This window comes from Anoplopoma fimbria, chromosome 14 (genome assembly GCF_027596085.1).
Source record: "Anoplopoma fimbria isolate UVic2021 breed Golden Eagle Sablefish chromosome 14, Afim_UVic_2022, whole genome shotgun sequence".
Taxonomy (NCBI): domain Eukaryota; kingdom Metazoa; phylum Chordata; class Actinopteri; order Perciformes; family Anoplopomatidae; genus Anoplopoma; species Anoplopoma fimbria.
The window spans coordinates 15528016-15546011 of record NC_072462.1 but is presented as its reverse complement, the minus strand read 5'-3'; the positions used below and the strand labels follow the sequence as shown (position 1 = coordinate 15546011).

At 39.7% G+C, this 17996-nt stretch overlaps 1 protein-coding gene across 1 annotated transcript; it reads left to right on the top strand.

Moving 5' to 3' along the window:
• Positions 1–697: 697 nt before the first annotated feature.
• On the top strand, positions 698–15378 carry glis3 (GLIS family zinc finger 3). Its single transcript, XM_054612605.1, has 10 exons — positions 698–1147; positions 1728–1905; positions 1992–3135; positions 9413–9574; positions 9691–9801; positions 10907–11042; positions 11190–11262; positions 13718–13875; positions 14318–14488; positions 14680–15378. Exons 1-10 carry the CDS (start codon positions 781–783, stop codon positions 14811–14813), a joined length of 2634 nt encoding a protein of 877 aa, XP_054468580.1. The 5' UTR covers positions 698–780; the 3' UTR covers positions 14814–15378.
• Positions 15379–17996: the final 2618 nt, after the last annotated feature.

Sequence of the window (17996 nt, the reverse complement as noted above, 5' to 3'; positions counted from 1 at the left end):
GTCGTTCACAGTCAAGGGCAAAGGGGTAGCCGGTGAAGAAAAAGAAGTTCCTGGAAACAACAGGAGAGTGAGGTGGGACGCCGCGGTTCAAACTGAGAGATTCCTCAGAGGCTTGACTTCTCCGCTCAGTGCACAGCCATCACAAACTCAGAGAAACACCGCAGTTGATCTCCTGTCATCCGGATTACATTCACAGCTCGGCGCACTGAAGGAGTCATTCATTCTGACATGTCACTTTGGTAAAGTGTTTGCCACAACAGCGAAAGGTGAGTGGCCGTGGCGTTGACAATGCAGGTAAAACTTGACTGCAATTTTTTAGTTTTTGTTTTTCAGGATACACTTGTGAGAACTTCTTAGATTAAGTTCCAAATAGAGTAGACTTAACTTTATCTTTAATATTGGCCTTATACTGATACTATGAAACTCTCAGTCATCATAACAAAATATATATTTCTTATGGAACCAACATTTTTATGTTGGCTAAAATGTATATAGGCTTTATTGTGTACAAGAAAAGTTTAAAAGTAAATTGTGCACAGTTAAGTTGTTTGTGGTTGAGTTTTTATTTATCAAAGACTGTATTTTTTGTGTTATATTAGATCTGCTGTTTTAATTCAACATTGAAATGAACCCTTATTTGACCGTATGTCTTTTATGTGTCGTTTTTTTAATAACTTCCTAGGTATGAGCAGTGGATTTGTATATTCTGTGGAAAGTAAACTTTGCAAACTGCAGCAACTTGAATGAAGTTCCTGAGCTTCTGGTGACTTTGCTTCAGCCATGAGTGGAAAGGGTTGTCAGCTCCTGGTGTCTCCATGCAGCGTGTCCCCATCATTGAGCATGATCAGAGGACACCAGTCCCAATCCATCAGAATACCCATGTCTTCCCCACAACGAGCCGATCTTAGTTGCTCCTCGGGCATGGAGAAAGTAAAAAGAGGAGCCGTCCACTCCTTTGCTTCTGGGAAACAGAGCGAAGGCCATGTTGTCCTTCCTTCCCTGAGCCTCCGCAGACAGGTGCTGACCAACGGGACACATCTAAACATTTCGACTGCAACCCCACAAGTTCCTACTCACGATCCCACAAGCAAAACAGTGACAACCGCCATACAGACGGGACGCTGCTCCTCTAACAACAGCTTCCAAGGTAAATACGAAGGATAAAAATATCTAATCAACCTAGGATGTGTGAGCATAACGCAGGTGTAACTTTACTCTACAATTAAAATACGATAGGGCATACATCCTATAAAATAAGAAGTGTGATGTTGTATACTAAACCACAACTGTGTTACTAATCGCATCATCATACTTCGCTTATTCTCAGTGTGCTCTTCACAACCTTACTGTCTTCTTGCAAAACGTCTTGTTCTTATTTATTGATAATTAACCAAGCATAAAGCTTGTCCCTAAATTTTCTACTGAGGAAAAATGGAAGGAGGTGAAAAGCTCATTAGTGATTAACAGAGCAGAAAGTGTCAGGTTGGAGAGGGGAAATTCCACAATCTGCTGTATAAACCTTAGTTAAAGCAGACTTTATGTGATATATTTGAGTTTTATTTGCATTTATTAAAGTAATGTCTTTTCCAAATAGTTGTGTACTTTGAATTAATCTGTAGGGATTTATTAAAAGTGGAAAAAGTTGTTGCTCTGTTGTAACCTATATACTTTGATAAGGTATCTCCCATGTGGATATTCTGTTTATTTAATTTTGGACTTGTGTCCAGCCGGTTGCTCTGCGTCTGGGCCTACCATGGAAGTCTTTGGTCAGCGAGCCGCTGCTAACCTGACAGTGACCAGTAATCCCGTGACCGTTGTCACAGGCCAACGGTATACTGCAAGGCCTGCAGCACCACAGCTTCCAACACATCCACACAGTGTGCAGATCCCCCACTCCGATGCCAGGTGGGCAATATCAATACAAGTATGTGATTATGAGCTCACTAAACCTTAAGAGTGATACTAAAGTGGATAACAACAATCTGTTTCAGATCCTTACAGTCCAGAGAATCCCTGGCATCCACCACCCTTAGTCTGTTTGAAACACAGTCAATGTTTAGTGGCAGACACGACTGGTCGTATGGCTACCGTGTGCTCCCTCCACTGGGTCTGCCTCAGTGCTCCACCCAGGCCGGCGAAGGAGGTGAACAGCTTTGCCTTCCCCTTGGCACGTCCATGTCTGGCACAACCGTATCAGGTGGCACTAGCAACTCTGCCTCGCTGCCCTCGTACCTTTTCACAGGCGATGCTGGAAGCCCCAGGCAGTCCCAGGCTAAGAAGAGAGCTCTCTCCATGTCGCCTTTGTCGGATGTAATGGGCATTGATTTCAACTCCATCATACGCACTTCACCTACTTCCCTTGTGGCCTACATCAATGGTTCCCGCAGCTCTCCAGCCTCCCACCCCACACTCTCACCCGTCCAATCTGAAGGTTATGGTCACTTCCTGGGTGTGAGAGGCTGCTGCATCCCCCACGCCCATCCCCACAGCATGCCAGGCTCTTCGCAGGCTCTGGCCCCTCAGACAGATTACGGCCGTATGCAGATGCTTGAAGAGGGAGGGGGTCTGGAGAGCCAGATGGCTAACATGGTGGTGGACCAGCAGTGCCTCCCTGGGGAAGGAGGGTCGCTGGAGAAGAGAGCAGAGAGCTGCAGCCAAACCACCAACAACCTGCTGCCACCTCCACAGTTACAGCCAGCCCTGCTGGCTACTATCCAAGAGGCTGCTAGTCCACAGGGGCCTCCACCACCCTACCACTCACACCAGCACATCCACCTCACCAGACAGCACTGTAAAATTAAGTCCCCTTCTCAGTTCCCTCTAACACAAGCTCCATTGGTTCATCACAGGCATGGGGTCAACTTTCTACCCCAGGTCCCTATGCTGGAGGAGGAAGAAGGAGAGCTGGAGGACTATGGGGCCCACTGCTGCAGGTGGTTGGACTGTAGTGCAGTCTATGACCAAAGGGAGGAGCTGGTAAAGCACATAGAAAAGCTACATGTGGACCAGCGGAAGGCTGAGGATTTCACATGCCACTGGGTGGGATGTCCACGCAACTTCAAGCCCTTCAATGCCCGATACAAGCTTCTCATCCACATGAGGGTCCATTCAGGAGAGAAACCCAACAAGTGCACGGTACACCATGTAGATCACAGCTATGTCTCTTCTCATGCAACAGAAGTATATCTATCTATCTACCTACCTATATATATACCTATATATCAACACACATTGTGTCTCTGCCTCTAAGAAATAAGATTCCATCTGCTATCGCCCCTCTTAACGATACAGCATGGCTCTCTCTAAGTCAGATGAATATCTTTTTACTAGTTTGTGAGTGTGTATGCAGTCAAAGCAGTAACATGATGAATGTCAGGGCCTGACTGAGTTCAATTCTCAATGTTCCATTCAAAGCCACAGTATCTAGCTGAAGGCTTTAAAGCCTCAGACTGCAGAAAAAGGGCTTTTTTTGTGTGCAAATGCCTTCATGTGCTCTGTGTTTATGGCCAAGCTTTAGATAAAAAAATATGGCCTCTCTCTCCTCTTAACTTTAGCCATGGGGTAATTAGCAGACCTCTGTGATAATTGACATGGGAGTTAACTCAATTATGTAGTTATTAAATCAGCACAAAGGAAACCTCGCACTTTGGATCTGGCATGGAACCATGGCTCTCTAGTAGCCACTGGGCTTGTCAGCAGCAGGGGTCCTGCCAGGCCACCCTCTGACAAACTTGGCCGTTGTTCTGGGAAGGTGATGCCCCGTAGTCTGGCTCTCTATAGGTCTGCATCTGTGGCCAAAGAGTTGGCGTTTATCCATGGGGCGGATTATTGATGAAACAGTAGCTCTGTTTGTCCAAGATTGATGAGTTATTTCAGTTGTGTTGCAATGATGTTTCTGTAGTTCTGGGCGGCTGTGGCACATGAGGTAGAGCGCTTGTCCCGTAACCACAAGGTTGGTGGTTCAAACCCCTCTACCGGCAACATGCCGAGGTGTCCTTGAGCAAGACACCTAACCCCAAGTTGCTCCCCGGGCGCTTCATTGCAGCCCACTGCTCCTCCGGGATGGGTTAAATGCAGAGAAATAATTTCCCCATTGTGGGACTAATAAAGGCTTAATTATTATTATTATTATTATTATTAGTTTAAAATGTGATGTAGGAATATTATAAACAAGCAGTTATTGAGCTAGATGCTTGTGTCAGCATGCAAACTAGCTCATATAGACAATGCTTATATGCAGACGTTAAGCAGGTGTAGGGGGACCATATTCACCATGTTATCTTAGTGTGTTAGCAAACATTAGCATTTGCTAATGATCAAATACAGCTGAGTCTGATTGGTTTAACCTAATACCTGCAAAGGTAATGCAATTTCAAAGAATCAGATAATAATAATTTTAAACTTATAGTGGCGTTTTATGAAATGTCCTGAGATCACCTAAGTTAAAGCTTTTGAGATATTTCACTTAAAGCCAAAAATGTCAACCTGTTGGTGGCGACAAAATAAATGTCAGAGGAACACCAAAATCAGTAGGGTTCATCCTGTGAGGACTTTAAATGTATGTGACAAATCTGAGGGCAATCCATACAGAAGTTTTTGAGATATTTCAGTCTGGATCACAGTGAACAAGCCATCCAATAGACAGACCGACATTTCAGTTCCATGGAGCCATGCAGCTAGAATGGCTGAAATATATGTATGAATTGTACACCACTCTGATCTCCCTCCTTTGTTTTTATTTTTCTCACTCCCACTGGGAAAATACTGCAGAATAAGATGAGTAATTGACAAACCACTCGCAAAACATGCCTCGTGTCGCTGCTTTTAACAAGTCAGTTATTAACAGCACGCATACCTGCAGTCGACCTTTGGTACCAAAATACTCACTTATTAGTTGAAGCCTGCTCTGTTGCCATGGGGCTGCAAACGTTGGATGGGTCTTTGTTCCATGTAATCATTCAATACGTATTCTTGGTCACAACCCATTGCCAAAAACAGAATTGATACAAAGTGGTACTTGTGTTTGTGGTATAGTGAATATAGGCTTATTCTGGGGAAAGAGAGAAAAGGCCAGCACACTAGATGTATATTTTCTGCACTATAATGAGACACTTAGATTCTGTGTGGATTTTCTTCAGGTCAAGTTTGAACATTATATCAATTGTGGAGACTTTTTGCTTTCTTTAGATGAGCATTTTCATATATCTTTGCATTAGTATGTGCCTGTGATAACATGTACTCTGTAGATGAGTACTGTAGATGTTAAAGTTGTGCTTGAACGATAGAAACGCAAGATATGAACAGAACAGTTAGAAAGGATAAGCACTCAAGATGCAGCACTCAGATTTACTTAGGAAATGATTGGCAGGTGAATAAACTGATGCATGATAAAGTGCGAGGCCGCAGCAGAACAAAAGGGTAGCTCTTTTTACAAAGTGAAAATCTAGGGCAGGCCCAGGCTTGTACCTGTCGTCTCACAATCTGTTTAATGATGATGCAGCTGTTTGTTAACATATTCTCGACTCACCAGTCTGTTTGCATCTGTCACTGTGATTTAAACATATGATGTTTTAAAAGCAAGGAGTGAACTTAAAACCCAAACAAGAGATTCCTATAATCATTGTGGGTCAGCATGTTAATTATGATTTTTCTTTTTTTTATACAACTCTGTGCTGTTGCCATTTTGGTAATTGCTTCTCAGGTGGTTGAGAAATGACTTGCCCTTTAGAATTATTAGCTTGTATATTGTGGCTGGCATGTTTCTTTTACTTCTACTCCAACACAAGTCAAAATCATAATGTGTTTTTATTGAATTCAAAATATATGGCTTGTTCAGTCAAACAATTATTGTAACCAGTGACCATCAGTTATTGGCAAAGTTAAAATAGCAAAATTGACTTCATATTCTTTCAGAATGCGTAATTAATGCCTTGCAGTGCATTTGCACCAGTGGGGTAATAATGAAGCAGTAGTTCCCTGCTAATCCACTAAATGTCTACATGAGCAGTTTGTAACTCAAGCCTTGCTATGACTGAAATCAGGTCTGATTAGATTTCAGGTTTGACAACATTTTAAGCATCATCCTTACAATTGTTTAGAGGGAGCTAACTTGGGTTTTAGCAGCAAGAAATAATGCTTTAGTATCTGGAATACACTTTCACATTACAGCTACAGTCATTATTTTGCATTAGTAAACAAAACCGTTTATAGATCCAGAATGCTAAATTCCCTCCTATGTTACATAAAAAGTCCCACGTGGTGTTTTCTAAAATTTTGACAGCAAATTGATAGTTTGCTACATATTAAAGTAATAATGTCAAACATTTTCATTCAAATAAATATTCAATATCAAATAAATAATTCCCAATCTATCGTCTAATGAGGTTACAATCATGATTGAGTCCACGGCCCACTGATGAAATCTTTTGCATTTACAGTATTATATAAAGTATAATATTTTAATTGTTATAAAAAGGCGACATTGTTTGGATTTCTGAGAGTTGAGATCCAACAAACACACCTGCAAATACCACGTAACCATAGGTCCCTCCAAAAAGAAAAAAAGATCTTCGAGATTGTAACTTTTATTATTTGATTTGTTTTGTTTTCTGTAAAGACTGAAGCATTTCGTCCAACACTTTGAGTAGTTGTTGCAAAACTATTATTTCTCATGTAACCCCCCTCCAGGAATTTACGAGTCACTGGGGAGAGGGAACGGAATGCTACAAAAATACACAGTATAAGGAAACAGGTGAAACAAAAAGGGCAAAGAGGGTAGAAACATCACTTGTGAAACAGGGAAGAGTGGAGCCCAGAGTAAATTGACCTCAGGCTAAGACTGGGCATTGGACAGACTCTGCTGGCACAGACTGATGCTGCCATTGTTCAGCCAGGGCATGAGTTTCTGCCAAGGCCTGTCAGAAGCTGGCTGTAACACCGATCTACACTGAGGAGCCATGCTGCTTTCATTTCAGCCCAAACGTCCCTCACGACAAACTAAAAACCCCTCTGCGCTTTATGAGAGCTTTACGAGACAGAGAAAGAGAGTTACACAGTTACCCAACCCTGGCTAGTCCTAGAGCCTTGGCGTGTTGTAGCTTTTTGCTGGTTCTCACTTGTCTGACCACTTTGCCTCTGAGAGACTTATTTAACATTGTCTGCGTTGTTTTTCTTGTGGTATTCCAGCTGAGGGGTCTGCTGTTAATTATTTTCTTTAAACTATTTTAAGGCGTGGTCCACTTTGCAAGACCATCTCCCTATGAAAGAGCTTTTATCATAGTAGACCAGAACTGGAAAGTGAACCCAAGTTAAATAATGAGAAACGGTTATGAGGTGCATTTGTCATTTTGTGCAACTCCTCCGTTTTGTTAATCTATTTGCTTTGAAAAATTGCTTTGAAAATTTTTAAAAATTCTTCATATTCAGCGCTGGTAAATCTTGATCTTGTGTTTTTATAAAATTTCCAGAATACAACCCCCATCCATTTAACATTCAATAATAATTGTCACAACATTAAATGGTGCAAATATCTTTTCTTCAAACAAAGACATTTTTTCAATTGCAGAAGCAAGATGGTTTTTCAAAATAGAAATAGCAGTGCTGTGATGATAAAGAAAGGCAAGTAATTCAAGTGGAATGCAGAGGAATGTTATTAGTGAACTATTAATGGGGAGAGACATTTTGATTTGGCTTTGGCAGTGATGACTGAGAGGTATCAGTATGTCAGGAATCTAGTCTTAGAGAAAAAATAACAAAATTGGACATGGTCTGTGTGTTTTCTCAATTAGGCCTGGTAATCACATTCCAACCCCCCTGTGAATGGGAAGAAGGGAGTAAAGTCCTGGTCTTAACAAAAGTAGATAGACATATTAAGCACTAAAGTCACTGTGGGCACATGATACTGCAGTGTATGTATGATGTATGAAATGTATATATATAGATATAATGTAGTCATTCTTCAGTCTGAGGTTTGCTGTAAATCTATGTACTGCATTACTGTTTACTACCAGTGACTTTACTTTTGTGTTGTTATTGATAGCTACCAGCCGCTGTCAAGGTGATACAAGATGAAGGACTCAAAACAAAAATGACAGAACAGTGATGTGTGTATAAACACTGCCCCCTGCTGGTGACACACACAACTATCAGAAATCCGTCTTTTAGAATATCATATTGTGTTACGAATAACAAAGAAACTCTTTCTCATAATTTTTAAAACAGATTTGCAAGTGTTGGAATCAAAACCTCTAAGTTGAATAGTCAATTTCAAGAAAAAACCACAAAGCCTCATAGTGCTGTGTGACAGACATTGCGTCTTTCATAACAAGAGTTTCAAACTTGAGACAAAAAACATGTATTTCTACCACGTTTGTGTCTCTTTCAAACTTGGTTAAGTATCATATAGACCAACTTTGCTGATAATAAAATACTAAGAATTACCTGTCAGAGGAGGGCAGGACCATAACGTAATCAAAGCGGTTTAAGAGCAGTAACAGTTTAATTTTGGGTATGTTATTTGCAAGCTTAAGCACTGAAAGAGAGTGCTTCTTGATGGAGTTAAGCATCATAAGTTAACGGATTCTTTCAAAAACCTGTCTGTAATGAGTCTGCTAGCTTCAAATATCAGTGTTAGATTTGTAAAGTAGATTTCTCCTCATAGGCTGGTGTGCCCTGTGTCCTAAGTCTCCAACTAAGTTACATGCTCACAATATTCTCAAATAAATTTCATCTTAACACTAACATCAATAAGTGTAAAAATAGAATAAAAGGCGCAGTGATCTAAATAAGTATTAGAAGTATAAATTCACAAAAGAATGCATTGTAGAAATTGGCTGAGGGTAAGAGTGATGTGGTTGTATACTAATCAAACATAGAGGCAAGCAATACAGTAGTCTGCTCACTACTAATAATAGCAGGGAGTTGCAGTTGTTACAAGGTATAAACGTGCCATAAAACTGAAATGCACTCGTCTCTCCCAAGTGTTTACACCTTTCAGAGCTTTCCTGCTCCATAGCTGCTCTCCTGTCAACCATGAAACTACTATAGCAGTGAGCAGTTATGAGCAGTTAAGGCTTACATTAGTGTCAGTTGAGACTAAATGGCAGTCATTCTTTTCTATTCAAAAGGTTCTCTATATTTCCTCTTTCACGCCCTCCCACACGCTGAGGTCAGCAGGCCTTTGTCTGCAGCTACTTTCAGCTAATAAGCTCAAAGCTCCAGGTATACATGTGTGGAACATCAGGTTGGAGATAATTGCAGAGTATATATTGGATCTTGCACTGGATGGAGTCAACAGCCAAAAACATCAATGGCCCCCAGGCCTGTTTTAAATGTAGTAGAAAATACATTTTTTGGCAACCTGATAGCAATGTCCTGCTTAGACAACGTTTACTGTGTTTATATGCGGTTACAGTTCGAGGGCTGCAAGAAGGCTTTCTCTCGACTAGAAAATCTGAAGATCCACCTGCGTAGCCACACGGGGGAGAAACCCTACCTGTGTCAACACCCAGGATGTCACAAGGCTTTCAGCAACTCCAGTGACAGAGCTAAGCACCAGCGCACACACCTGGACACAGTGAGTGGCAGCCTTTACACACACACACGCTCAATTATCAATGGGATTTTATAGATGTGTGTGTTTTTGCCTCTATGTGGAGTCCGACAAGTTTTCATATGTCTGTGGTTGTACAGAAGCCATATACCTGCCAGGTGCCTGGTTGCCTGAAGCGTTACACTGATCCCAGCTCCTTGAGGAAACACGTGAAATCCCACTCTACTAAAGAACGGCAGTTACGGAAGAAGGTACAGACTTCAGTGCGTGCTGTAACACGATTCACTAGTTTTTTCCAAGCATTATTGTTCATGAGAATTTTTTTTTAATGAGAAACGTTATATCAAGTACGCAACTTAAAGAACATGTAAGCTTCTTTAGAAAAAAATGGATTTGTAAAAGACATTAGCTGGGTTGCAAGTAGACAACATCACTTCCTCAACATTACACCCATAACCAAAACAAAAATCTACATCAACACATCATGTCATTGTGCTTTCATTTGCCCTAATTGGCAGACGGTATTTAGCATTATACTCTCTGTGATGTGCTCTCCATCCCACTCAGTTTCACTCTGCAACTCCACTGTTCACGGAAAAAAATCGTCATTTACTTTATCTTTCATTGCAGTCAGATGAAAATACATCCACTTGCTCTCACACTGAGCTAGATTGCAGAAAAATACACATAATTATGTTGTTTGTCAGATCTTTATCCAGTTTTCACCTACTTCGTTTTCCACTTAGGGTGACTCCATTTAATAGTTTCACATTATGGCCATGCAGTGCTTCAGTTCAGATTGTTGCATGTATGTGTGAGATTTATTCTCTTCAGCTCTTTGTGAGGGTGATGTCACCATAGATACAAAGAAGGTGGGTAGTTACTAAAAAAGGTCTCCCACATTCACGACTTCTCTTGTCAAATAAATGTTTATAGTAATTGGGATTCAAATGACGATGGAATGCATAGTATATTATTTTCTTACCAAGACCACGGCAAAATCTAAAAGTCTATTAGCTGTTTCTTGTCTTGTCTGCAAATAATTCAAATGGTATAAACATGCTTTAAAGCTATCATCCTTAAGATGTCCATATTGTTTGATACCATTGTTTTGCTAGCATTTATTCTGCTATAACCCTTATATACACATACTATAAAATATACAGAGCACAACATCAAAGCACAAAGGCACAATTATCTCTATTCACTGTAAAGGTGTGACAGTAGTAATATTATAGATAAAGCTATTACAGTTCAATTATAATACAATTCAAAGGAAATTCTTCCAGAATACCCTTGCTGTAAATATTCTGTCCAACGCTGTTTAGGATTATGCTCCATGTGCCATGTCTCTAGATGAGATCCACTGCTGATCTGACTCAAGACACGCTGACAGACTGTTTAACCATCCTCCCTCTGCAACCGAGCCTCTCTCCTCTGGCGAGGATAGACTTGAACTCTCAGTCTTGTGCATCCCATGAGTCATATTCAGGTATGTGTAAGTCCTGGCTGTTTGCATTAATATGTTTGATATGAAAACTAGATAAGTAAGCATATTCCCCTGCAACCACGTGCACATAATAGGTTTATCCATTAGATTTAGGCTGTGGTGTAAGTGTCTGTCATCCCTGTTCTACAGCTGCTCCACAGAGACGAGACTCCTCCAACAATCCTCACCTGGCTTTGTTGTGCTCCTTACAAGATGATTACAGGTACTGAGGATACCTGTCATTGTGTTATATTTAAGTCAAAACATTCTTTAAAAATCATTCAAGCTACTTCACTTTCCTTCGATTAATGCATTCATATCCCATAATGGGATAGGAATTCAAACTACATTTTAGGGGTAAAAAAGTCACTAAAGTTCATAAGCAAAAAATGACAAAGCCTTGAATCCTTTTGAAATACTGTGGAATACAACCATAAGCAGCAACAGTTAGCCAAATGGTATTTTCTGTTGATTTTGTATTCCCAATGGCACGATCAGAACTTTAACCATGACTGATTTAAATGCTTCACACATCTTTTTTTCTAACCCTTTTGATGATCTGAAACAACTATCTTAAGCATTGGTTGTCATGGCTGCAAGACTATAAGCTCATAATTAGAATAATCAGTTTAAGAGAAAGCACTATTTTGAACCCTGATAAAAGCGTCTAGCTGGGTGGTTCTGTTGGTTTGTGGGTGTGCTATGGCTGGGAAGAGGCTTTACAGGTCGGGGATAGCCAGCAACACATTTCCCCGGTCGATCCATAGGAAAACACCCCTTCATCTCCAGACTTCAAAAGCATGTGATGAAGTATTTCAGTCGCTCTGAGCAGCCAGATGCTCATGGCTCCTCACTGGTTGGGATTGTTCTCCTATCAGCAGTAGGCCAAAGCATTCACTGCAGGGTTCTGGTAGGACAATTGGCCTGCGAAAGGCAGACCTTGCCTTGGCTCATTGGTCTTGACTGCTGGGATTAAAGGATGCTATAGCCACCAACAAGAGCGGCTAAGGAATTCAATAAGTGAAACATAGTCTAAAAAATACCATTTAAAAAGGTCCAGTGGGAGAAGAGAGACGCTGTAATTACTTTTTTGGAAGTTAAATTGATTGTAAAATCTGTGTTGCCATTTTCTGTGCTCTTTTCTGGGATTCTTTTTGGTTCCCATTCAGTCTTTGCATATTGTCAACAAACTCTGGCTCCTTCAGTAATCTTGTTATTGGCAAGTGGACATTCAAAAGTGTTACTTGGCCAAACCTAACAGCAGGGGTGTCAGCTCCCATGGTCACGGAACAATATTTACATCTACTAGTTTAATCCACTGTATTTATCAATGTGTTTAATTAATCTGAATGTAATGTCCATTATTTTCTTAATGTTGTAACAATAAGCAACAGAGGTATAAAAATTGAGGTAATGATTTACTGTTGGGTTGAACTCGTATACAACACAGACATTTGGTAAAGTTAAACAAGTTTTCCTGTTTTAACCACTTAAACTTAAAGACAGAAGAAGCCATCTTAATCCATTATCTAAATAAAAGAGTGAATGAACAAAGGCACAGACCAAGTTGAGAGAATCAATCTTGTGGTCGACAACTCAATGAGGGAAACACCTTACACGGTGCATTTTTTAGTACTATGCAGAAACTATACATTGTATTTCAAGAAGCATATACAGCAATGTGTTGCTGCCGCACCAGAAAGAGAAAAAAACGGATCTGTATCACATTGAAACTTGATAAATGCATTGCTTTAACAATATATTTTCAAGGTATTACGATATACTTATCACGTAGAGAAATAACGTTTGATACAATTTTTTTATCCTATCGCTATATCAAGATAAAAAGTCATGATAATTTATATCCTTCTAACATGAAATGTTTCAAGTCATAATGAGAGGGTTGCTCTCGAGCAGAGGTGAACTCGTTGTAATACATGCTCCGGTTGTGAACTGCCACTTTGCCTTTTGCATTGAACTTTTTCACAATATCATCCACTGTGCTTAATAACAGCAGACTCTCGCCTTGTCTCAACCCAACCATGTAAATGAGTCATATTCCTCAATTTATCCGTTCTCCGCTCTCCCTCTTCAGGATGTGTGATGTTTTAGCGTGATACTTATGTTTTAACAATAGGTTATTGTGTACAAGATAAATATTACATTGTTACATTGATTCATTACATCTTTATAAAAACAAAACATGATGTTGTCTTACTTTCTTCTTTAAGAAAACCATCATACACTGATTCATATACCATATGGAGGATTTGCACAACAAAGGCAACACCTGTAGAGTGTAATACATTTTAGCACTTTTCCTGTTCAGAAACCTGCCTCTTTTAAATTAACAGAATATACAATAAACCTTGATTCCATTCAATGGGTATGGGAGAATTTTTTTATTTAAAAAATATAACATACAGTACACCGTACAGGTTAATGTAATCCAGCCTGAAACATACCATACATTTGAATCATGAAACATCGCTCAAAACTAGATTATCTACATTCTGAATTGCATTGTTTTGGAAATCTTTACTGTACAAATATTATACTGCATTGTTAACAATATGAAAATAAGTAAAAATTGCTTTCTTTTTTTAATAATAAAAACATTCATTGTTCTTTATTCTATTCCACAAGCAGAGTATTTAATTGGGTCTGAAATATTTCAGGTTTGTTGATCCCTCCCCTCACCAGCTCCTCCCGGGGGACCAGTGCGGGCCTTGCTCTCCCGCCTGCCTCCCTCATCCGCCCAATGGGACATCCCTACAGAACAAGCGAGATCTGAAGCAGCACAGCCAGCCTCCTGATCTGGCAGATCACAATCCAGGTACTCAGAGGGTTGATCATCTTAAAGGTTTGCCAAATGGATGTGAAAGTTTTGCTTCTGAAAAAAGGCTTTTATAGTGTAAGTTTCACATTTTATGAGCTTATTAGCAAATGTCTGGGCGTTTTGACGATCTGAACTGATTTTCTCACATGTTCATTAAGAGACAGAATCCGGCAGCTCCACTCTATGTACCTTTAAATAGATATCACCTCTTTTCCCTGCGGACTTGACAGCCACCGTGATGTTGACAAGGTGTTCAGGAACACACAATTTTGTTTTAACTGCTACTGAAATAAAGACAGGGTTTGAAAAGATTCATTTATGAGGTCTAATGTTACTTTTCTACAGGAATGTATGATATAAGGAGAAAAAGTAAAGACTTTAATTGAATTGTTCTTTACAATGTGGATAAAGGAGTGGGGCTTTCACACTTTCCCCGTAGATCCATCAGGGCAGATTCCAATGCTATATTCTTCTCCACAATATGGCGGGAACACAGCACAGACCATCTCAAGTCACCTGATGCAAGTTGATGCCTTTGGTGACAGATTCGCTCCAGCGGCCAATAACCCCAATGGGGTGGCCACCTTACAAACAGCTTTTTCCATTACAGGTAATGACAATACCGTCCAAACTAAGTAACTCAAACATGAGCACTTTATTGCAATCAGATCTTACAACTCTCTCTGTGCATATGTGTGTGTGTGTGTGTGTGTGTGTGTGTGTGTGTGTGTGTGTGTGTGTGTGTGTGTGTGTGTGTGTGTGTGTGTGTGTGTGTGTGTGTGTGTGTGTGTGTGTCCACAGGCACAACTGCAGGATTTGATGTCCACAGTCAACTACAGGATGTGGATCCTAATCAAGAATTGCATAGAGGGGACTTCTTCAATGTGGTGGACCAATTCACAAGCCAGATCTCCTGCATCTACACAGAGGGATGATAACTCAATTGCGGGTTTTGTTCCTTTGCACTATTTTTTGTCCCTGTTCCATTTAAAAAGGGACATTTCACCCCAAAATCTAGAACACATTTTCCTCTAACCTGTAGTGCCATTTTTCATCTAGATTGTTTTGGTGGGAGTTGCCTAGTTTTGGAGATATCATCTGTAGAGACCTTTGCCTTCTCTCGAACATAATGGGACTCTATAGAACTTGGCTTGTTGTGCTCAAAGCGCCAAAAAATAGATTTGAAAAACTCAATAACAATGTGTTTCTTTTTAGAATCATGACCCTGTTACTCGAGATAATCCACAGACTTTGTTGTGAGACGTTTCCTGTGGGAACTACTAGAAAGAAAATTGTCCCATTATATTAGAGAACGCCAGACATCTTGATCGTCGAAATCTCCAAAACTAGAAGAGTAAGAGGAAAAAACTGTCCCAGTCAAGTCAAATGATCAATAGAAAGAACACTTTGTCGCCACAATTTAGCAACAGCTTCATTTAGCAAAACAAAAGGGATTTGATTGATTGATGACTGATTTATAAAATAATCCAATATATTGCTGCCTGGGTCTTGAAGGAATTGACTCGTACATTCTCATTTCAAGTTTTTCTCTCTTCGACTAAATCTCTATAAATGTACTATTTGGCTCAACATACTGGCTTCTGCCTCCATAATCAATGTATACAAATGGCTGAGGCTACAGGATTTAAATCTTTACTTTCTCAGTTTTTATACAGCTTGTGTAGAACAATGTAAATGTTAAGTACTTTAGTTTCTGGGTACATTTTGTCCAATATTCAACACTGCAATCAAAGCAAAGTATGCAAGGGAAGGTTTTTCTTAGAACCATGGCTTTGTAACTATAGTAACAAGACAGCCTTACCATTTCGCTGTAATGTTCATAGACATAACCTGTTGTTTGAGTAAAGCACTGTAATGTGCAATGATTGCCCCTGTGCCTAGATCATGAGGTGGATTTCAGTTGGTTACCATACCAATGATTTTACATGTTTTAGTTTCATTACTGCAAATAACTTGCATTTAATATTGTAGTTGACCCTTACTGGAAGCGAGGCATTGTGCTGTACATTTTTAACCTGTCTTTCCGCAGCCATGAAAATAAAGACTTTAAAACTGGCTTGACATTTGTAATCTATCAGTGACTATAGCTGCTTGTATTTTTGCCAGTTACATAGTTGTAGCATTTAAATACAGTACAGACTTTTCAATCCAGTTTGCAATTTCAGCTGCATAACCATGCAACCATACCACGACTATAAGTAACAAAAACAATTAAAATTAAAAAGGCAGGTACAATGATCATCACAGATTACCAAGCACAAATACAAACTTGAAGTCCCTGCTAATTGTTATTGTGTAGTGAAATGACTCCAAACCTCATTATGATCAGTAGCAGTGTAAAGTAAACATGGTTTGTAGTAAATGGGCTAAAATAAGCCGAAGACACTGCTATGGTGTTTGAACTTATCTGGAATAGATCAATAAAAAGAAGAAGAACATTTGAACCCTCTGTTTTTTATTTGTCATATACTTTGTGTCTCTCGGTGAGATGAAGATGGAACAAACTGTTGTGGATCAGTTCATGGTGGCTTATTTAATTTGTACGAAATTTGATAGGACAAAACTCTTTTAGTTCGAAACAAAATTATTTTAGCAAATGAGTGTCAAGCTTCAGATGGGGGTTTCAGTAGTTGCCTAGCAACAACAACAGCTTTTCCAAAAAGCATCTGTTTAGTACTGCTAACCAAAAAAAAAAGTGTTGCGACGTGGACACAGGTGGTTAGTAAAGCTCTGTATCTAGTAGGAAGACATTTAATTAAGTATTTAATTGTTCAGGAGGAGAGCACATTCATTAGGATGGGTAAACTTTCCAACAACAAAGTAGGACAGCAAGAATAATCACAAAATGCAACATGATTGTCATTTAATACACTGCAGCAAAGAAGAATACAATTAACCCTTGGCCTATTCAGCCATCTGGTTTGGTAAATACTGGAAACTGCCGAGCACACGTTGTAAAAAAAAAAAATCCACGCAAAAACTAATGAATAACAGGTTGATGGAAGGCAATCATTCAGTCAGCATTCAATTTAAGGATATACCACCGGTTTTACACCCACTTTTCTTCCAGCTCTTGCATTTACTATATTCTTCCACACAAGGTGGGAAAACAGAAAAAATAAGTCTGGCTTTCATTTGGCCAAAAGAAAGTATGCTTTTTGTTCAGCTCACAAATGTGAGAAATAAGAAATGTTTAGACAAATGAGAGATCTATTTATGATCCTTATTTCGATGCTTTCTGTGAGGATGTCAGAATGAATGCAAATGGATTATGGCCTTCTTCAGTGTTAAAACACTGGCAGTGGGTACAAGAGGCTCAATGGTGTAGTGGCTTGTTTCTAAAATCTCGTGGACATGGTAAACACAGAACAGACAGTTCCAAGGCATAAAATAGGGTTTGTTGTTTTACTCACGTGTGATGGACTTGCAGGTTCTTGGTTTGTTTGTCACTTGTGTTTATTAATTAATGAAAGCAAACTCAAACCAAACTCAAAGTCAATCAAATAAAGCAAAGTAATGTGCCCCAAAAGCAAACAAAACGAATAAAACCGAATGAAATCAGGCTATTTCGGTTTTTCATGTTATGTTCACGTTCAGGCTATGGTTGACAAACTCATCTGGCGTTTTCTTCTTCCCACGTGCACCTGGACTAGTTCATTTGGCCAGGGCGAAAGAGGTCACGTGTTAGTATATTCATTTTCTGCTAAACGTGAAGTCAACCACTAGGTGGTATCGATTACCTTTTTCTTAACTATTTGCCCCTTTTTATTAAAACAACAAAATTGTCTTGTACAGATAACCCATATATCTGTTTTTATTCAGTTGCGCTTAATTTAGTGAAATTTAAAAGTGAATGTCAAGAGGAAACATATCTCCTTGGCAAACTGAATTCTTTATTACACTGGAGAAAGACAAATGAAAAAAGCAACACCTGGATGTTGCTGAGGCTGAGACAAAGACCTGAGTGGGTTATTACAGCAGCTTTAGGGACACATTTGACTCTTTGTGGCAGGATGACAGACTTATAACCTTTAGGCCAGTGTGCAAATACCAGACACACTAAAACAATACTGTAACCAAACCTTGTCCTGTCTTTG

What these genes read in the sequence shown, in the direction of transcription:
- glis3 (XM_054612605.1), top strand. Translation starts at nt 781, where the DNA reads ATGAGTGGAAAGGGTTGTCAGCTCCTGGTGTCTCCATGCAGCGTGTCC. An exon ending in AGCGCACACACCTGGACACA is followed by an intron (nt 9,575 to 9,690) that starts GTGAGTGGCAGC and finishes GTGGTTGTACAG; the next exon opens with AAGCCATATACCTGCCAGGT. An exon ending in ATCCCATGAGTCATATTCAG is followed by an intron (nt 11,043 to 11,189) that starts GTATGTGTAAGT and finishes CCTGTTCTACAG; the next exon opens with CTGCTCCACAGAGACGAGAC.